General features: G+C 33.1%; 1 protein-coding gene across 1 annotated transcript in view; it reads right to left on the reverse strand.

Annotated features, from left to right (window-relative positions):
• LOC128216934 (metabotropic glutamate receptor 8-like) overlaps positions 1-22,454 on the reverse strand; it is a 92,963-nt gene extending 70,509 nt beyond the window's left edge. The window contains exon 1 of the mRNA XM_052923661.1: positions 22,390-22,454. Coding sequence (XP_052779621.1) covers positions 22,390-22,419 — 30 coding nt within the window. The 5' untranslated portion in view covers positions 22,420-22,454. The remainder of the gene's footprint in view (positions 1-22,389) is intronic.
• Between the last annotated feature and the right edge of the window lie 1,669 nt (positions 22,455-24,123).

Genomic DNA, 24,123 nt, shown 5'->3' on the forward strand with positions numbered 1-24,123 from the left:
TTTTGATGCGCAATGTCTCATTACGCATTTTCTCATACATCATGCGATTGTTTCTAATAATCAAATAAGGTCATTAATAATGCATAGACCAATTGAGAACAAATCATTATGTATGAGTGTTAGCTCTAGCATTAACTTACTTTAGAATATTGATGAGTTTTTTATCAACATAATTTCTGAGAGAATGCAATTTTAAATGAAGTAAAACATGTCAAGTTTTGAATACTGTTAAGCTGTAATGTACTATATGGTGTTGAAGTTTCGTTTGCGAAATGAATTTAGTAGTTCATGATATTAGGGCCTGCTCTCATCTGCAATTCAAGTTCTGTTTCGGGGTTCTGCATTTTTTTTTAAGTACATGTAGTTGATACCTTGGATATTTCAATTAATTATAATAAAGAAAAAATATTTAAACTGTGTATGCGACATTTCAAAAATATACTACGTTCACCCATTTTGAAACCAAAACATTAAGAGAAAATGTAAGTATTATTCAACTAACACTACGCAAACATTTTTTTAAGTTAAAAAATTCCATTAAATGAGTCCAAAACATAAAGAAAAAAATCCTGTAAAAAACTTAACAAGAAAAGGAACTTAAGTCATGCGAATACAAATATAAGATTGCGGCTGAATTTTAAGATAGATGATGAAAAAATATACAAACACGCCTAAAACCGAGTATCAACTGGGGTGGTATTCATCATTTGTCTTACCTTGAACTACGAAAAAAGTCACAATTTGAACTGCAGTATAAATAGCGTAAGTATCAATGCCATGAATTTAGTTAAATATATATGACCAAAGTAATTGTCACAAATAGTCAATTGATTATCAAAAAATCCCACAAAATCTGCTCGCACAAATTGTCGATGTCTTTATCAACAAAACCGACATCATTTGCTCGCACAAATGTTCAGTGTCTTTGTGAACAAATCCCACATGATCTGCTTTTACAAATTGCAAATGTCTTTGTCAACGAATACACAATAAAGGCATAATCTGTCCACTCGTACAAATGGCCAATGTCTTTGTCAACAAATCCCACATAATCTGTTTGCTCGTGCAAATGGCCAATGTCTTTGTCAACAAAACCCACATAATCTGCTCGTACAAATGGCCAATGACTTGTCAACAAATCCGAAATAATCTGCTCGTACAAATGGCCAATGCCCTTGTCAACAAATCCCACATAATCTGCTCGTACAAATGGCCAATGCGCTTGTCAACAAATTCCACATAATCAGCTCGTAGAAATGGTCCATGTCTTTGTCAACGAATACAGCATAATCTTCTCGTACAAATGGTCAATGTCATTGTCAACAAATCGCACATAATCTACTCGTGAAATGGTCCGTGTCTTTGTCAACAAATCCCAAATAATTTGCTCGTACAAATGGTCAATGTCTTTGTCAATAAAATGCCACCTAATCTGCTCGAATAAATGGCCAAAGCCTTTTATGGTAAAATTACTTGCTATGAAGTGACAGTGACGGTAAACTCAATGAATGGTGTTTGTTCAATTGTCGTTAGACATTTAAATGGATAGTGTATAAATCGTTTTATACCGACAAAACAAATTAACGCAGTTACATTTTACTCGCAGTGGATTTACAGTTTCAAGTTTGGGTATGTTTGAGAAAACTGCATAATGACAAGATATCTAAACCTTTAGGTAAATGTCAAGAAAAAAAGTAGATGTAAGAGCTTTCATAAAAGAGAATATGTGTTCAAAGCCATGGTCTTGTAAGAATAAATCAAATGTCAACTTTACAAAAGACGCACACATAAGCGCACACAATTATTATTGACATTTAATGTACCATTAAATTGATATTGGGCTTACCATGTCTACAATAAATTTATGTCAATAAATTTATTTTGTTTTCTCCATGAGTATGAAAGACATAAAAATATATTCGATTTATCAAGGGATGTTCCCGTGAATGATTTTTTTTTCTAGTTCAGAGGTCCGATTACCTCTGGAAATAACAAAATCAAGATTTTCTTAAGAAACAACGGAAGAGCATTATCTAATTGGTTTATGGAAAGAGATATATATAAATAAGAAGACATTAGAAGACAGGAGAATTATAATTAAAGACATTAAACATTAGATCATGGATAGTCCAATTCATATTATGAAGACTTTTCAAAACAATCTCAACATGTAACTGTAAGATAATTATTGCATGTATATATAGTGTTATTCAGTTGAGTTGAGTGTCTGTTAGGCCTTCAATCGTGTTGGTTGTTGGGCTCGTCCGTTATTATTGACAGCTATAAAACAATCAAATCAGTGAGCAGAAACTTTCTTGCTTGATCTGTTATTCGGCTTTAGTGAACACAGCTATTTTGCTCTTGTATTGTTTGGGGTCTACTTTCCTGATCAAGATGTCGTTCAATGTGTAATAAAATTCGGCTTTAGTGAACACAGCTATTTTGCTCTTGTATTGTTTGGGGTCTACTTTCCTGATCAAGATGTCGTTCAATGTGTAATAAAAGTAACATAAACGTAACATAGGTGACGTGATTTAAGCAATACTTAAACGATTGATTGTTCCTGTTTGTTTTCGTATGCTTTTACAGTTTCTCTTAAAATAATGCGAGAGTATACATCGAGTGTTTATTGTTTGACTTGCATATCCAGTTTTGTTACAGAATATCGTACTTAACAAATTATGATAAGAATTTTGAATCAAATCGCAAATGTAAAACGTTTAGCTATTGCGACTGTGAGGCAAAAGCAATTGCATATTTTTTTTTACTTTAATACAATTCAACTCAAACTGTGACAAATGGACTGTCAGCAGAATTGACAATATTACCGATGTATTTTCACAGATACGTTTCCCTTACAGATGATATGGTTAGGAAATGATTACATTTCTTAACGACGTCTACTGACAATTAAGCATGGGTCTCTTTGAAAATAATTACCACATTGTATCGTTTTGCTTCGTGATTAACAACAGGAACAATGAAAGCTTTTACAAAAAGGTACAAAACCAATGATATGTATATGATAATATATTGGGATATGCCATATTTAATATGTTATTGTATCTAATTCGGCCAACCGAACAACAGCGTTGGGGGAGGGGGCTACACAATTGCTTCTCATCTCAGTCTTTGCATAGAAAATATAGGGAAATAAATCATATCATTAAATAAAAACCATAAAAATCACGAAAAAATATTTATCTTAAAATAGGAAAATCATTCGTGTCCCATTAAACAAATGTTAGGGTTGAGATTGTTTGTCATGGAAATGTATCTCAAGAACATCAAGAACACTTTACAAACAATTTCGTTTTGGTTGTATGTTTTTGTTTTTAGCGGTGCAAACGTAAACTGCGGTCATGAATGTGGGGTGGTCGTGCTTGTCTATTTTATTGCTTGTTTCCTTTCTGTATTCAGCTGTACTAATAACGAAGAGAACCTTACATTTCGTTATAATAATATTAAATAAAATAACAATAAATAATATCAGTCCGAATTCGCACAATTGTGTTTCTTTTGTTACAAAGAAATTTTCATTATATTGTTCACAATAATTACGCGATACCGCTTATTTAACGTTAAATGGCTGACAATAACTAACGTATTAACGCCTGTTTAAACAGTGTCCTCGTCGTTTCATTCTTACTTCAAATGCCACTTCAACGACCTTTACAAACGGTCAATATATAGAATGCTTGAAAAATACAATTGTCTATTTTCAACTCTGAAATATATGGATATTCATGAAGGATATCCGCATTTCATAATACCATCACAGTATACAGATATCGTAGAAACATCAAAAATTGTTACTGTATATGCAATATCCAGATTTCATATCAATTCCGGAACTTTGTTTTTTTTTCTAATTGAGGCCGATGTCGGAAAAGCTTGGCCTCAACATTGATGAATAAATAATTAAAATGTATGTCTTGCTTTGATTGGTATAGTGTTCATGCTTCAATTAATTGCACGTAATATAGTTCAATAATTCAAAGGCAAGAGTAGAAAAGACTAGTATAGAGAGTAGCATAGAGAGTAGCATATATAGGAGCATTCTCGTACTTTCGCTCTGCGACATGGTACGCGTCTTCGTATTTACACATTCCGAGGCTTGCATACATAAGTATAGGCATTCAATTCAATAAGACCATGTTCAAGTGTTTTCTTTTACACTCCATTTATATACGGGCCGTGTTCTTTTTATTTGTACAGATGCGCATATCTAACGGGAGGCGAAAATATACAAAGCGGTGGGATGCAAATTTTATGGATTATTATTTAGTAGTAGTCACAAATCAACAACCATCAACATGTTGACACATTGTTGCATAAAAAATGTTATGTGAAATACTTCATGGAGCCTTTCTTAGATAGGACCATAGAATTATTTATGAACTTAAGATGACAGTTTTACATAATGCAATGTTCTACTTTTAGGATATTATATTTTCCATTAACCGATGTGCTCAACTGCATCATATAAACATAGATTTAAAGAGTGAATTCCAATACTATGCAAGAAATGTATTCCCATGTGTACACAGGCAGTGAAACATATATGAAGTAGTTTATAAACAATGGCCATCCGAATATAAAATACAGTTTTAAATAACTATAAGTTCATAATACAATACAATATTGCAAATACACTTGTACCATCTATCAACGCACCATCCAACGTGTATGGTTATGACATGGTATAGTGCAGATATTCTTATTCTTGACAAAGCAGCTCTAAAACAGCAATAAAGGTAGAATAACTAAACTTATATATGATATTGTTCTAGCTCTAATAAACCTTGTTTTTCATGGAACAGTGAAGTTACAATTCGATTTCGAACATTTATTTCATGTTTCAATTTTTTAAACCTGGCAGTATATCTGGGATTCGGATAATGTTGTCTACCGCAAACAACATCGCTTCCAGGCGTGTAACGTCCTTTTCACGCTTGAAATCGCCGCAATTCACACCGTAATGACCTTTTTCTTGCATCGGGAACAACCCACCAAAAAGTATATCTCCGTCAAGACGAAGTTTAAAATCATCTATTCTACTACTTGATAAAAGTGAAAGACAACCATTAATGCGAATAACACACTGGCATAAAAGCTATTTAAGCCATCTGACACAGTGTGGAATCAAAAAGCCTTTTCAGCTTTTCTACTGTCCTTTTCGTAAAATATTTAAAGCAAAGGATATTTTTCCTAGAAATTGAATTTAAAAAACAAAAACAGTTAATTGACTGAAGGTTTCAAGATGCATTAGTGGCATTAGAGACTCTGAAACACTTTAAATTTTAATTCCCATGCGAAAAAGCTTTATCTGACATTAATGTTTTTAATGTGATGGTAACTGCAATTATGATATTCGCTCTGTTACACGAAATTAACCGCTTATTGAACATTATACATTTCAAGGTTGTAAGACAAATCGTCTTATTCTACTACAGTATTTAAATCAAATGAGTTTGCCATTAACTAAAATTACAATGGAAGAAAAACACAGGTCACTGCCATGCACTTAGGATATAGATTTAATAGCTTATAGTGTTGTTGTTGTTGTTGTTGTTGTTGTTGTTGTTGTTGTTTATTTCCTCTTGATTATGTTTTTGTATCGAAACATATTCAAATATACGTGAATCTACAATAAAATGCATAAATCAAGAAACGAATGGCATGAAATAATCGTTAAACCATTCTCGAAATTGCGTTTCAGTTAAATGAAATCATCGACAACTTAATTCCCGCGAGCCTTTTCATTGAATACATTTTCCTGGTACATTATTTTCCATATCTCTTGCGTGCATTGCTATGTCAACGGACGACGGTAATAATGTCACTATTTGTTAATGCCTTACAACAAGATGTCGAATAACAATTTAATGGCATTCCTTGGCCAAAGAAAGAGTGTCACTTGTTATCAATTTCCATTACGAGCAATACTTAAATATATACGTTGGGAACACATGTATCTCCTTACAATTAATCAATTATAAATATCAACTAGTACAAAAAAACAACATCATGTATAACATACCGTATATAACATGGATAAAAAGAAAAACGAGAGATAATGTCATAATAAACGTTGGGATTGTGGAAAAAGAAGCATATTTGCAAAAGCCTTTAAACCAATTTACTGTTAGCATCGTTGTAAAATGAAGGAAATTGTGAATACAAGTCTCCATTTCTTTCAATTTTAAACAAAGAAGCCGGTTTCTTTCGGAAATAATAACCGACGTTAATGACTTTAAATTACAATTGATTTTGTGTTTCTTGTGAAGTAATCACCGCAGCTCGCTGATTATGGTGGAAATGAACATGCAAAACATGTTTTTATTTACTGCGAACGGAAGACTTTCGAACAATTAAGGAGACAATCCGTGGTTTCATGTTTTATGTCTTAGTAAGACAGCATGCAAGAATATTATAAGTTTCCATCTGATGTATTAGTGTACATGTGTAATGCACAAAGTAAAACACAGGATTAATATTGAAGAGCCTTTGTTTTGGTGTCTTAAGGAGTTAAGCAAGTTTTACGAAGGGATATTTTTTTCAGATATTTGTTGCAATAAAGTACTTCTTCATGGAAAAATATATCGAATTATATTTATATTTGTTTTGAAATAACACCAACATTTATTCATTCAGATAAATTTGAATGCATATGAATAGTCTGTCCTTGTTTAATGACGTTGCGTGTCACTCTTTCGTGACGGTTAGTATCAAATATTAAGCCTTAAAACAACGTCTTATTTAATGGCTTCACAATCGGGCTTGTTCTTGCAATTTCTGTTTTATTATGACTATATAAAACATGATTGTCATATTTCAGCATCGATATCTCCATTTCTAGCGTATTTGACTCACCAAGTAGAGTACGGGCCTACGATAGCTAATTATAAGTATTCAAGAAAATGCTAAGACAGCGAGTGATATAACACAAATGTATTGTATTTCCATTTATTGCCAATTTATCAATTTTGATTGTGTGTGATTTAACAAACCGACGATAAAAACAACAGTAGAAAATGAGAGAGATATTACCACTGATACCACAAATCGCTGCCTCTTTCTTTTTCTATAAATTCATTGTTTTCATTAACTTATTGCATGTGCGTCGATAAGATTACCAATAAGGTATATTCTTGAAAGGGCGATGAAAAAGGGAACGGTTCCCCGTAAGCAGATGTATCGCGGCATCATTTATTCATCCCAAGTTAGTGATTAAGTGTGTTTGACCTGTACAAAAATATTCCACAACAAAGAATGGCTTCACTTCTTTTATCCTTCCCACAGTTGTCTCAAAACGCGAGAGGTTTTCTTTACAGCGCTGTTGTTGGTGATTGAAATTAGATATAAGGACCGTTGCTTTGAACATTTATTTCTAAAGCATGCGGAATATTGGTTTTATACTGTTACCTTTCAGTAAAAGTCAAGGAATGACACTGCAATTTTTTTCGAATTCTAAACATGAATCAATAGTTTCCGAATACGAGTGATTGATAACGCATGTGTCAAATGGGCTAGACACCAGATGGTCCAAAAATCGGCTATTTGTATTTTATCAAAACAAGCGTTGAATTGTCAATGCGCGCTAGTAGAAGGCCGATAATACATCACTTTACATGGTCAAATACTGAACGCAGCAATCTTCTTGCTGTCTCGTCTGTGTTTCTCCGTTTAGAATAGCATATAATGTTTTCCAAGTTTTAATCATATCTGTTTTTCAGTACAGATAATTATACCGACGCTTGTTTAACTTACTGGGATTTACTTTGTAGGTAAATTTCGATTTGAAAAATGCGCAAAAGCTACAAAAAAGCATGTATCTTAAGCGATGTGATACATCAGTAAGTAGGATTCAATGCATTGTACATAACGATAACAATTTAATGCAAGTTTTTGACAATTTCCTTTTTATCTTGTTATTGTAACATCTGCTGTCTAGCCCCTTTAACGTTAGTGATTTTCTTTAACGCAGTTCACTTCAGTCGCGTTAATTAGAAGCTGAAAACAATAAATGTCTTTGTCAGTCTGAGTGAATCACAAATAAAATGTCTAATCTTTAATGTCTTGTCTGGTCTTGTTTTATCTTGAGTAAGCTCCTAGTTACCGCTATTTTAACGTTAGGAACAGTCTGGCATTTCGTTTTCAAGGAAAAGATATTATGATAGAAGTGTTTTGTTCTCTTAATAAATTTGTTTTGTTTGAAAATTTGTTTAGTTTGATGTTTAAAACAAAGCAAAAATGTATGCTTTGTTAATATATCTGTATAATTTGAGATAATTTAGTATAAGACATGTTTGACCTCTTGCTAATACTGTATATGTAAAAATGGTACATACAATGCAGTTACTCTAAAAGGATAAGCATTTCATGGAGAGCTTAGAAAAAAAATCGGGAATTTTAGAAAGTAAATCACATGGCGAGTACCCATTTGACATATAGCCAAATCAAATGCAGTTCACCATATATTATCCACATATCATGCCAAGCGATGGCTATTAGGAAGGTTTGAGTTTTTAAATGAGTTTTTTTAATAGTTCGCAAATTCAGACTTCATATACATGTACACCATATGTAGAGACAGAGGTATAAAGAGCAAGCTTTGTTTGGCAATTTATAGGTATAAATGTAAAATCCCTGTAGACATTTTGTACATTTCTCGAAAAAATCAAAAGCATTGACACATTTTATACAAACTTGACAATCTGGGAGAGCCAGAACGTATGTACATCTTTATTTAAAGTACAATCATATGTGTGTAAGGTAAACATAACAAAATATAGATATGTAGAATGCCATATCATATGTTGAGCATCGAAACCGGTGGATGACATAAGCCAACTGCAATAATTATAATAAAAGAAATTGTCTAGTTTGTAACCCTCATGAAGACGATTTCTCTTTTTACTTGAATGTCGATTGTATGCCGCAATACTAAATTTAATATGATATATTTTGAAGCATATTTTTTAAGAAGATCCAATATGTTTAATTGTATTGAGTTGATGATAAAAAAAAACTGTTAATGATAGAACTTTGTCAATGTTTGTGTATAAAGCGTTTGGATTACGATGTTCTTTTTTTATATATTATAAGTAGAAACATATACTCTTTTCTCTTTTATAGACCTAAGACTAATTTGTATACAGATTATCTATTATGATTTGTAAACTCATGGACATATTGTCGTATGTATAATGCAATACATTTACTAAACTTAACTATCTGGGTCACGGTTAGTTCAATATATTTCAAACAATATTGCTTCCAGGCGTTGAAAGTCCCCTTTACGCTTGATATCGCCGGAATTCGCATCGTTCTGACCTCTGTTTGCTGCAGAAACAACAAACAACTATTGTGTGTCCATCCAGGTTACAGATCATTTATTGATTTCATTCCAATGGATATTTGAAAATGAAAGACAACCAAAAAGGTTATAATTAGGCTTTGGAAACATTCCTTGATTATATTACATACATGTTTTTCTGAATGGAATGTGCCATCAAGACACCCATTCTGTTTTTATATAATTGTTTTTGTAAAAAAAGATGAATAGCTTTTAATTAAGTTCAAAGTAACCAAATAAATATTTGAAGGCTTCAAGATACAAAAGCTTAGAATAGTAGCACATAAAATGTCTTTAATGCCTCCGGGGCATTTTGAACTTTCAATTGGCAACTCCAAATGAGAAAATACGTTATCTGATATTTATCCCTATAATCATGTTATTGATTGAAAAAAAAACAGTTTCACATTACTTTTTACACAAACTTCCGTATTTGATTTCGTCTACGTTGGCAGCAAATCTTCTATATTGTCATTACACGTAAACGTTGCGCACTCTGTTTAAATATATATCGGCCAATATTTACTGGAAAATAATCGCATATTATATCCGCATATTAAATAATATAAGTTTCTGTTTATTTTCAAAAAACTTCCCCAATTTAAAAAAAAATGTTCCTATAAGTGCATGCAACTTAACTACATTACAGTAACATGAAGGCATTGTCAATTAAATTCCAGAAAGGCTTGATAGTGGGCCAGGGCCGCTGAATTAAATTCCCGCAAGGTTTGATCGCGGGCATTGTCCTTGTACTTGATTTAAAATATTTATTACGTGCATTGCTTTGTCAACGGACGAAAATAACAATGTCACTTTTTATTGATGACTTCTAAACCTTCCAACATTGTTTCGAAACGCAGTTTAATGACGTGTCTTGACGCGATGCACATTTCAACGAATCCGTTTCGATTTTCAGATGGAAACCACACTCATTGAAACATTTTAGCACCTGGCTGAAACGATGACAACAGCCCTGGTGTACGGCCAAATAGGTATAGATCAATGGTGAGTACACTGACCAAACCTATCACTATATTTCTGTTGGTAAGGACGACTTTCTTACACTGAGATGTCCAAGCGTTGTTGATAACTGATATCGTCCTTACAAAACGCTACCATCATGTTTAATATTCAATTTCATTTGAATAAACATATATATATGTTTCAATTTCATTCTGATCTTAAGGCTTGGTTGAACTTTGCAACGAAGTTCTTGTTTTATTCAAAAATTTCGTTTACCAAATATCTAACTATTATATTAGTTATACACACCGTTGCGTGTGTAGAAATCTGAATAATTACGTGTTAGGCTAGTGTTGATATAACCGCTGTTCTACAACAATACATTCCACATATCGATAAATAATTTCCATGATTCAGGAAATGAATATGCTTTCAAAAGATATTACCAAAAATGGAAATATATCTGCGCTATCAAAGTGCGTAATCATTATTATTCCATATAATGTTTTGTTTTTATCAAAGCTCACACCTTTATAAAAGATATTCTATTCAGTATCAATACTAGTCCAAATAATTGTACGTTGACGGATTTTTTTAGATTTTTGATATGGCAAATCCTTCACGTACAAATTGTTTAGTATCAAAAGTGGGTAGTTGTTCCGATCAGGATTCCGGGTTAAAGCATATAGCGTCTATAAAATATCATAAAAACAAGAAATATTACCAGATAATGTTATTTTATATTAGTTCCGTACACAAAAAATAAATATCCAACTTATAATTATGAGTTTGACGGCTTTTCTTCATTTCATTCTGTCAAAACATAAGGCGATATATACATGAAGGGCACCTGCAAGGCTTTAGGGCACAGTTTTAATCGCTCGGAACATTTCGGCCATGGCCGAGTTGTTACGATTGTGCAACGAGGTCTATCTCGAAGCTTTGTCGGAGGAGGCTGAGTTATTACGATTGTATCGAGTTGTTCCCCTTCGCATAATTGTTTTCTGTGTCAGTCAACTTTCGTTTTATTGGAAAGGTAAACAACTTGTTATAATGCATTAAATGCATGTTTAGTGCAAAATAACATTTCACTTACATAGCAAAATATGAATATAACTCTTTATGATCAATTTCAACCATAAAATACTTCACTTAAAACAATTTCAATATTTTTAAAACACCCCCGTTTTTTGCACATTCCCTTTTAGACGTTAGGGATTGGAAGAATCCCGTATAACACGTCTATTATTTTAGACTAGTATCAATACATACAACGATTTGACAAATTATTATATCTTATAGCATAAGAAAAGATGATTTTTAACTGGCAAAATTAACCACTAGTCTGTTTGTCACATGTTTAGAATGTAGCTTATGTCAGAAAATTGTAAATAAGTGATATTTATTAGTATGATGGAATTTTACTGTATGTGTATAATATTTATATTGTATGTTAAACTCTTCAGAAATGGAGGAATAAAAGTATATATAAAAGTGCGTTATTATTATTATTCCATATTATGTTGTGTTTTTTTTATTAATTACACGGTGCAATTATGATTGAATTATCATCAGTTGTAAATGTTTTCTTCCGACAATATAAAATATGACAGATGATATCCAAAATATATATGTACACCAGAATATGATATTCACAGTATCATAACACTATCACCTTTACGTGACGTAAAAGCTCACACCTTTATAAAAGATTTTCTATTCAGTATCAATACATACAACGATTTGAACTATGATTCAACGTACATGTATATGACAAATGACAAATGACAACGTCGACTGAAGACAAGAATAGATAATAATAATAAATGGTGAAATAAAAATAGTTCTTTTATGAGCAAATGTTCTTAAACAAAGCCATAAAGTCAGTATTAAACACCTTTGCGAAAAACCTTCTTGTCAGCGCGATAAGTCGAACAAAGGCTCCCTGAAAACGAATGTACCTCGGTAACAAGTATTTGTTCCAAATTAACAATAAATTGGATGTGGCAAATACAAGAATATTCCCGAAGAAACTAAGAAGCCACTTCCCTTTTCTTTCATATATTTCTTGACATGCAAATAGAGGGGATTACCTCGCGATAAATGAACATAAGAATTGTGGTTTTCCGAACATAGTTTTCAAATGTATGCATCATTGGTGATATACTGTTGGTCTTTCATTTGAATTCATGAGCTCACACTGCCTGGTGGTTAGTATTTTTCCTGTCGAGTAGAGAGGTTCAACAGTTCAAAAATACCAGCGATTGAAGATGCAGATGTTTGAGTAAATGAGAATAACCATTTATGTAAAACTAAAAATTGTTAACGAGACTTCTACTCGTTTTAAGCAACTCAAGAGAACAAAGTTCCTTTGAATATGGATTGCATTTGTAATTCGCAAGGTCAGTGGTCGTCATTTGGACTTTAATAAAATCCAAACATTGTTCTAACGCGTAGGTGTCAAAAATACAAGTATTCAGAATATACACGCCAATTTTTTAACCACGCAAAATGTCTGGGTCTCGGATAATGCAAAGTTTCATATCATCTAGTCCGACTGCTTGATAAAAGTGAAAGACAACCATTAATGCGAATAACACACTGGCATAAAAACTATCATTTTATTTAAGCTTTCCTACTGTCCTTTTCGTAAAATATTTCAAGCAAGTGATATTTTTTCTAGAAATTGAATATAAAAAACAACAGTTTATTGACTGAAGGTTTCAAGATGCATTTGTGGCTAAAGAGGCTCTAACACACTTTGAATTTGAATTTCCATTGGCAACGCCAATGAGGAAAAGATTATCTGATACGAGGCTCGTATTAATGTATTTGATGTGAGAGTAACTTCAATTATGATATTAGATCTGTTACACGAAATTAACCGCTTATTGAACATTGTACATTTCAAGGCTGTAATACAAATCGTTTTATTCTACTACCGTATTAGAGAATAAATGTGTTTGCCTTTAACTAAAATTACAACGGAAGAAAAACACAGACTACTTCCATGCCCTTAGAATATAAATTTATTAGTTTATGTTGTTGTTGTTTTATTTCCTCATAACAACGTTTTTGTATTGAAGAATGTTCAAATATACGTGCATGTAAAGAAAAATGCATGAATCAATTAACTAATGGCATGAAACCTTCAATCAATTCTCGAAATTGTGTACTACGTTCATTTTCAGTTAAATGAACTCATCGACAATTTAATTCCCGCGAGCCTTTTTATTGAATTCATTTTCCTGGTACATTATTTCTAATATTTCTTGCATGCATTTCTATGTCAACGAAAGTAATAATGTCTCTATTTATTAATGCCTTACAGCAAGGTGTCGAATAACAATGTAATGGCATTCCTTGACGCGATGTTCATTTTATCGGGTCCGGTGCGATTTAAGTTTCTCCCGCATATTAATGTTGCCACATATCCGTGGGCAAATGACAATCGAGGATTTGCCCCATTTACTGTAGCTCTATATGATGTTGAGGTTAAACACCTCCATTGTAAAATGATCATTTTAAGACAAGATTTAAATGCATCTAGAGCGAGAATTCATTGTATCCCATTTAATTGTGTTCTTTTTGAATGTCTTTCTGACCTTTGGTAGGACTTTCTTTTCTTTAGACATCGAAGCGTTTCTTACAGAACGCACCGATCCTGGTTTCTGTTGGTAATGAATTGTATTTAAAGAAACTAATAACGATTAAAAACAATAGGTCTTTATAATATATGTTATAATGTTATGTTCATCTACCGTTACATGAACAAAAATTGTCATCAAACTCGTAAAGTGATTAAATAGAAAACATCTTTATACTGCATAAGACCTTGCAAAAGTTGTCTCCGTGTTGTCACAGTCAATGTATCGCGCATGTCTATGTTTCTTGAGCCGTTAATTTACGCTGATTTAAAACGAGTTTCCCTAGCAACTAAACGTAGCATCCGATTAAATATAGGCGGCTGTGCGGCATAATTAGTCAAAGCTTAGGAATAACTTTTCTAAGAATTATTAATGTTAGTACATGACGTGTAAAGCGTAGAAAAGATAAATGATATTATTATGTGTATAATGTTATGGCTAAACAGCGACAGTGGCTTTATTGAAAAATAATGTATGTGCACTTATGAGGGAAACCTATTACGATAAAAATGTATTAAATACAACGGACACAACACAATTGTTTCTGTCCATGATCTCCATATCGAGGTTATTGAGGTTTCAAAACTTGCAGTTCGCATTTATATAATGAAACAATAGAAACGTTAAAGTGTAACAAAGATCGTGTTCACTATGTTGAAACGGACACCGGAAATAGCTCAAAAAGTGATAAGTAAACAGACAGTTATGCAGTTGCTTTTCTTTACCAGAGGTAAGATCTTGGTGTGTTAACGCATATATACAGTATCCAGAAATGAAACAAGTGTTTGAAATAATAGCTGAATGCTAAATTTGGCCTATGGTATACTTTAAAGTGCTTACGATTTAGCAGACCTCGGAAAATGTTTCTTCAAATCTGAGATGATCACCTCAAAACTTACAGAATTTCGACGAGTATTGTTATTTTTAGGAAAAATATCGAATAAATGAAAAATCTGAATCGAAGGATTTCACAAGGATAAGCTCAACTATTTTTATTGTAAGAACTGGCAATGTAACTTTTAACCTGTTAAAGATTTGCCCTTAGAAATGTTCACAGTACTGTACTAGGGATAGCCGTATTATGAACTGAGGATAGTTTCAACGTTGAGAAATGTGTCCTGGTAATAACAAGTAAAATATGACAAAAATTGATATACAATATACATGTATGTCTATTTCGAACTTTCAAATAATCTGCAAAAAGTGACAGTACAATTTGATAAAAAATTATTGAGTAAACTTTAGTTAACAATGAGTTTGATCCATGCTCTCCTAAATGAACATATATGTGCAAGCTGCTTAAATATAAAAGTTGGTCACAATACATACTTTCTCAATGAAGTGAACGAGCAGAGCCATTATTCTGTACTAAGTAATAGCAACATCGACCCAAGCTTAGAAAAAAGCTTCACGTGTTCCAAATTTGATCACAATATCACATTCCCTACTGATGACTTTCTGTGTGCAAAAACGTACCTACTTGATTTACAAAGCAATACTATGTATATAAATAGCAAACACCACATAAATTCTACGGCCATATGTTTTGTGTTCCTCAGTAAATCAGATAACCGGCGAATTTCAAATATTTAGATATTTGCGACTCGAACGTTGCTTGTGAAAAACACATGATGGTTAACTAATCGGTATGAATGAAACAGTTTTAAGAACATACAGATACAAAAACAGCAACATTTTTTTTGCCCTCATCCCTCGATATTGACAACATCAAACAAATTCCCGCGAGTACACCGCAAGGGCATCAAAAAGTATAAATATCTCCGTAACAACAAAACCCATCGTATTGATATCTTACACATTACTATATAATGTAATTAAAATGAAATAGCTCGATTCAGTTTTTATTCTTATTTTCAATTTGTTGATTTATGTTTGAAATCGTACCACATAAATGAACATTTGTGAGCGATCATGCAACTTTCGGCGAAAATTGGGCTATTATACAAAAGAGGAGACACATTTCCATCATAGTCGTATATTGCACAGGATCAAGTTATTCGAAACTCTTTGACTTTGATAAATACGTATATAACCATAAAATACAAAAAATTATAGAAAACTTGCCATGTGTCGAAATCAAACGCTTATCGATTAATCCCTTTTTTAGCTATATCCGGTGTCCGTTCCCCCACAATTGTGTTTAAACGTAACAGAATAAACACCATACAAACACTAAACGAAAGATGCACATCCGAACAAGTGAACACACATTTATACAAATATCGAAAATACCGTCTTCGCTTGTGGAAATAATGTAGACATTACCTGTGGTTAAACCATTTTGTAAGCGTTAAATCTCACATTTGTTCAGACATTTATCCATGAAGTGAAATACGTGATCAAACAGACACAAGCAAAGGTCAAAACTATACTGAAATATTAAAGCAATAACTTGTGTATTTAGTATCGGGGCTTCGTCTTGGAACGGTCAATGAAGGTAACTAAGGGATTCACTATGAATCTAAGCATTTCCAAGAATGATAGTTTAGCCTAACATGTTTAAAAATCTAGATGTTTAGGAATTGGGAATTGTTTGACTTCATCAATTAATTCTCCGAATCAAAAGTTTGTATGATCGTTACATCAGTTCGTATAATTTGGTTAATATAAAACTTTCGCTAATTGAAAAAAGTTTAAGCAAATTTAGTGAAAAATGCATCGAATAACTGAATAATTGCTTAGTATTCAAGCAAATGCTAATACAGCGAGTGATATAACAGGAAGTTGGCATCTGTCCATTTATTGCCAACAAAGCATTGAATATGTCTGATATAACAAACCGTTTCATTGCGATAAAAACAATACTAGACAAAGAGAGATATTACCACTACAATTTAAAATCGCTGATTCTTTCTATGTTTAGAATTAGAACAAAAATTAACTAATTGCATGTGAGTCAAGAAGATTACCTATAAGTTATATTCTTAAAAGGTCGATAAGAATGGGAACGGCTGTCCGTAAGCAGATCGATCGCGCCATCATTTATTCATCCAAAGTCAGTTATTAATTGAATGTGGCATGTACAAAAATATTACACAATAAAATATGGCTTTATACTGCTTATATCCTTTCCACAGTTGTCTCGAAATACAAGAAGTATTCTTAACAGCGCTGTAGGTTGTGATTGAAATTAGATATAAGGATTGTTGCTTTGAACATTTATTTCTAAAGTATGCGGAATATTGGTTTTATACTGTTCATCATTCAGTAAAACTCAAGGAATGACACTGCAAATTGTTTCCTATTTTGAAACATCATTCAATAGTTCCCGAACACAAGTGATTGATACGCAAGTGTCAAAGGGGCTAGACACCAGGCCCCAATTTCTCGAAACTTCTTAAGCACAACAGGCTTAAATTGCTTATTTCAGATAGCCAAAATTCATACTTAAATTGAAATGAAAAATGGTTTGTTGTATTTATTATATAAGATAATTCACAAATAATTGAAAAACAAAGATAGTAAGCTTAGCTTAATCCTGTTATAAGGGACTTAAGAAGTTTCGAGAAATTGGGGCGAGATGTTCCAAATATCGGCAAATTAGTATTTCCTCAAAACAAGCCTAGAATTGTCAATGCGAGCTATTTGTTAGTACCGACGCTATTCTTTTAACTTACTGGGAGTTACGTTGTAGACAACCGTAGTAAATTTCGGTTTATACAAATGCGCAAAAACTGCGAAAGATGCATGTGTTGTAAGCGATGTGATACATCAGTAAGTAAGATTCAATGCGTTGTACACAACGATGACAAATTTGACTAGTTTTTGACTCTTTTTTTTGTAGTTGTATCATCTGATGTTTAGTCAATTTAACGTTCACTTCAGTCGCGTTAATTAGGAGCTGACACAATAAATGTCTTTGTCAGTCTGAGTAAATCACAAATAAAATGTATAATCTGTAATGTCTTGTCTAGTCTTGTTTTGCTCCTTGTTACCGTTATTTTTAAAGTTAGCAACGGTATGGCATTTCCTTCGAAGGAAGTGATACTATGATAGAGTTGTTTAGTTCTCAGTTTTTTTTGTTTACAACAAAACAAACATGTATGCTTAATTAGAATATATGTATTTTATCTCTTGGTAATGCATTAAATGCAAAAAATGGTACATACAATGCAATTTATTAAAATAATAAGCAGTTCATGGATAGCTCAAAAACAGTCGGGAATTTCCATCACATGGTAATTAACCATTGTGACATATAGCCAATAAAAAATCAAATTCAATTTACTATATATTATCCTCATATCATGCCAAGCACAAGACAGATAGAGTTTGAATATATTTGAGGTTAAAAGAGCAAAATATATTTGGAATTAAAGACCAAGTGTATAACCTCGGTGGACTTATGCGGTTGTATGTCCATTTCTCGGAAAATACACTTCAGCACTGATCATGTGACAAAATAAATACAAATGGTTAAAGTTTAAAAGTTAAAAGTCTTGGATGATCTTATCTCCATATTCGGAGTGGGTTTAACCAATGGTCTCTTAATGTTAAGCCATTTGTGTGTCATATAATATTACATTGGGTTAATTTATGTTTAAGGGTATAGAATTAGATTTTTTCACATCAAAATGATGCATTGTTTGGACTGACAATGAATCCAAGTTTAAACTTAAAAGTTATTCATCTCAATATCCCTGCATTTCAGTTAAGCATACATTGGCTCATTTCGATAAACTAATGAATCCAGTCCCAAGTCACGGGTCTGAAAAATGAGGTCTTGGTAAAGGTCCAGTCTATCTGGGTCACGGTTAATGCGATATAGCAGGCGTTGAATGCCCGCTTTACGCTTCATATCGCCGCAATTCTCACCGTTCTGACCTTTTTTGCTGCATAAACAACCGCCAACTTGTATGCGTCCGTCTAGGTTACAAATCATTTATTCCAGTGGATTGTTGAAAATAAAAGACAACCAAAAAGGTTATTATTACACTTTGGAAAAAATCCTTGATTATATTACATATTTCTGAATGGAATGTGTCATCAAGTCACCCATTCTGTTTTAATATAATTCTTTTTTGTAAAATATTGAAATGTTTTAAATTTCACATGACTGTTTTCACAAACTTCCGTATTTGATTTCGTCCATGTTGACAGCAACGTTTCCTAAGTCAATAAACGTACACGTTACGCACTCTATTAAAAAGAGTATTCGGCCAATATTTACTGGAAAGTAATCGGATATTATACCGCATATTCAATAATATAAGTTTTCTATTCATTTTCAAAATACTTTCCCAATGAAAAATATGTTCCTATAAGTGCATGGAACATAACTTTTAGAAAACTACACATTACAGTAGAATGAATGCATCGTCAATTTAATTCACACAGGGCTTGATCGCGTGCATTGTCCGTGTACTCTATCTAAAATATCTATTGCGTGCATTGCTATGACAATGGACAAAAATAACAATGTCACTTTTTATTGACGTCTTCTCATCCTTCCAACACTGTTTCGAATCGCAGTGTCTTGACGCATAATGCTCATTTTAACGAATCCGTTTCGATTATCCCGACGGAAACCACACTCATGGAGACATTTTAGCACCTGGCTGAAACGATGACGGCGGCCCTGGTATACGGTCAAATAGATATAGATCAGAGGTAAGTACACTGCGTGTGTGCGTGTGCGTGCGTGCGTGCGTGTGTGCGTGCGTGCGTGCGTGTGCGTGTTCGTGCGTGTGCGCGTTTTAAAGATGACCATGAATGTGTTAATGGTTCTCTATGTGAAAATAAGGTGAGTACACTGACCAAACCTATCACTATATTTCTGTTGGTAGGACGACTTTCTTACATTGAGATGTCCAATCGTTGTTGATAACTGATATCGTCCTTACTTTACGCTAGCATCATGTGTTGAACAGTTAGATCCTTAAGCTGATGATTTATGCTTATTAAATTGGATTTTTCTAGTGACCAAACATAACTAAAGACATCATCAAGATGTACGGAATAATCCGTTAATGAGAAAGATACATTTCTAAGGTTTCTTAATGCTCATAAATCACGTGATATGCAAGGTAAAAATAATTAAGCCCTGTACCTGGAGTGATGCACATCCACAGACACCGCCTGGACACAGAAATGGTAAATTTAAACAATATGTATCAAAGATATATGGTTTGATTTCATTCTAGTATTTAGGTTGGGTTGAGCGATGCTACGAAGTTCTTGTTTCATTCAAAGCTTCTTTTCCCAAATATCAAACAATTATATCAGCTATACACAACGTTGCGTATGTGGAAATATGAATTATTACGCGTTAGGCTCGTGTTGATCTGACCGTTGACCTACATCAATACATTCCACGTATAGATTAGTAATGCCCATGATTCAGGAAATGAATATACTTGAGATTGTCAAAAGATATTACCGAAAATGAAAATATATCTGCGCTATAAAATATCGTAATCATTATTATTCCATATTATGTTGTGTTTTTTATCAATAACACGTTGCGATTATAAGTGAATTATCATCAGTCGTAAATGTTTTCTTCCGACAATGCAAAATATGACAGATGATATCCAAATTGCATATGTACACCAGAATATGATATTCATAGTATCATAACACTGCCATCTTTACGTGACGTAAAGGCTCACACCTTTATATAAGATTTTCTATTCAGTATCAATCAATACATACAACGATTTGAAATGATGATTCAACGTATATGTATATGACAAATGACAAATGACAACGTCGACTGGAGACAAGAATAGATAATAATAATAAATGGTGAAATAAAAATAGTTTTTTTACGAGCATATGTTCTTAAACAAAGCCATAAAGTCAGTATTAAACACATTTGCGAAAAACATTCTTGTCAGTCGGGCAAAGGCTCTCCGAAACCGAATGTATCGCACTCGTTCCAAGTCAACAATAAATTGGATGTGGCCAATACAATAATATTCCCGAATATACGATGAAGTAGCTTCTCTTTTCATTCAAATATTGTCTTTACATGCATATAAAGGGGATTACCTCGCGATTACTGGACTTATATAAAGGTTGTGGTTTTCCAAACCTACTTTCAAGTGTATGCATGACATTGGTTATATACTTTTAATCTTTCATTAAAATGCATGAACTCACACAGCCAATTGGTACGTAGTTTTTCCTGTCGAGAAAAGAGGTTCAAAAGTTCAAAAAGATGAGTGTTTTAAGACGCAGATGTTTGAGTTAATGAGTATCGCCATTCTTGTTAAAATAAAAATGTTAAAGGGACTTCTTTTCCGGTTTTTAGCAACTCAATAGAACAATCTTCCATCTGAAAATAATTTGAGGCGCTCCTAGTACCTCCTATAGCATTTAGATGTGATATATAGTTTGAAATAAGCCGAGTAAGACGTCTTTCTTATGCTTTAAATTTACATTAATATTTACATTAGTGTTAACTTGGAAATAATCGCGACTTTTCGAAAAGTAAATCACCTGTCGACTAACCATGTGGTATATACAGGCAGCCAATGAAAATAAATGGCGGTCCCTTTTATGCACATATCATGCCAAGCTATGGCTTTAAGGAGGGAATGCATTTAAATGAGTTTTAAATTTGTTATGCAATTTTGTCGTTCACATATAAATTCAAATATATTCTACATCGCCGCTTTTAATCAGGCTGATCGAAAATCGATTTAGTGGACAGGGAGGTAATTAAGGTAAAAAGAATATTTGAAAATTCAGAGAAAAGGTGAAATATCATTGAGCTATACTTAAAGTGAATTGTGGAAGAAATAACTATTCTAATGATGGGCTTTCAATAATTGTTTATTGGTCCGGTAAAAAATGGATTTCCAGCAGGCAAGTAATAACTAGTCTGAGATGAAAATAGGAAAATACCGACTTCTCTGCGTCGCTTTCATTTGGCAGTAAAATTACAATACTATGGGTTCCTTTTTTATTTTAAAGACCCGGTAAAATCAATAATCAATTGTAGATTTATTAACGGTTGTCCGTCCTTATAGAAGTTGTATACAGGAGATCGACCTATACACAATTTGGCTCCCTTACCCCATACAGACGACAATGAAAAAACGCTCATTTTTATATCTAGAATGCAGTATTAGAACATGTGTTACACGATTGTTTACGCTAGCATTAAACATTGCATGACACATGCGGAAATGATATAAATAAGGAAATGGCATATTCAATGAAACCGCAGTGCTGGTTAAACACAACGACGCGGTAGAATATTCTACGATCAGGGTCGCGTGATGGCAAAACTTATATGACGATCAAAAATATTCATTTAGAAGAACCCTAGCGGTCATCTACTTCAACAAGAGTGGAGCTGAAATACTTTTGATACTTTTTTATGCGATTTGAATGAGAATGGTGCACATGCTTTATATAAATTATACATTTTAAAATTAATACACATACCTTGAATAAACGGAGAATGTTAGCTACCATAATGGACACTGTGCTCGCTGCAGCCCCTATAACACCAGAAACAGGCTTCAGTTGGACGGATTTTGGAGCCTGGCCGTCATTGCATTTGTAATCCGCAAGGTCAGTGGTCGTCATTTGGGCTTTGATAAAATCCATGCATTGCTCTAACGCGTATGTGTCAAAACTACAAGTATCCAAGATGTGGACGCCAATTTTTAGACCTGGCAGTATATCAGGGTCACGGTTAATGCTGTCTACTGCAAATAACATCGCTTCCAGACGTTGAATGCCCTTTTCACGCTTGATATCACCGCAATTCGCACCATTCTGACCTTTTTCGTGCATCGGGAAGATCCCGCCAAAAATAAGGTTTCCGTCAAGACGCAGTTTTATATCATCTATTGCGATAAATTGTTGAAAATGTAAGAAATAAGTCAACGTGAATAACACACTGGCATAATATTCCATCATTTCATAAAATTCTGACACAAAGTCGAATCAGTAGCCTTTTTGCTTTCATTTATCACTGTTAATCCATGGAAATCAGTGCACGTGAACCCACTAATTGCCTGAAGGTTTATAGTTACAAGACTTTAGAATATTATCGCAGATAACGACATTAGTGAACACATTGAATTTAAATTACCATTGCTAATGCCAAATGGGGAAACGTTCTTTCTCCTTCTCTCGTTCTCTGATATAAATGTTATTGATGTGAGGTTAAAATGAATTAATGATATTCACTCATATTCACAATATTCAGACTATATTTTCTTAATAGATTTCAGAGAATCGGATGAACATATTCCTCTATTCATTGTACTGTTCACCACTTACTAACATAATAATGGAAAACAATGCAGAGTACTTCCATAAGCTTTAGTATATAAAACATTTAATTTCCTCTTTACTCCATTATTAATTAAACAGGATATAAATACTTCCGAATTATATATCATCGTCAATTTATTCTCGCAATCTTTATACTACGTTCATATCCTGGTACTCTAATTCCAATATTTCTTGCGTGTATTGAAAAGAAAACATCATGATGTTAAGTAAACCCAAAATAAACACTGATATTATTTATTGATGACTTCCGTGTATCATCCGAGTGAACGGTTATCTTAAAACGACAATAGAGTGTCGGATTACAATTTTATGATATTCCTGTACACGGCGTATTAGAGCATGTCGCAAGTGAAGGTTTCTCATCGGAAACCATGCTAACTGGGCGGTTTTATCGCCTCATTGAGAAGATGAACGTGGTATTGGAACGCGAGCATAGATAAATAGACCGAATAGGAGTTAGTGTTTAAAATGTATTGGGTGGGATGTTTCCTATGGTGTGTTTCATCTTCGTTAAACATTTGGCTACTCTGTATGTCCTTATTGAAATGATTAAAACGTCAACGGTATTTCAGGCTGTCAAAACATTTGTTTTCACTTATTAATGTTTTTTCCTCATATTTGGTAGGACTTTCTTCTATTAAGACGTCTAGATGTTATTGATAGCTGATGACTTGGTCCTTATGGAACACTTTACGCGTGTATTATGTTTGCAATCAATTTCATTCAAATAATTAACGAAACACGTTGTTGTTGTTGTTTTTAAAATAAAAATATATGTTATCTAAAGTGGCATACATTTAACAATTACAAACAGACGTTAACATTTCCTACACAATAATGCAGGACCAATGTGGACAACAAATAACATATCAG

The sequence above is a fragment of the Mya arenaria genome, chromosome 14 (genome assembly GCF_026914265.1).
Source record: "Mya arenaria isolate MELC-2E11 chromosome 14, ASM2691426v1".
Taxonomy (NCBI): domain Eukaryota; kingdom Metazoa; phylum Mollusca; class Bivalvia; order Myida; family Myidae; genus Mya; species Mya arenaria.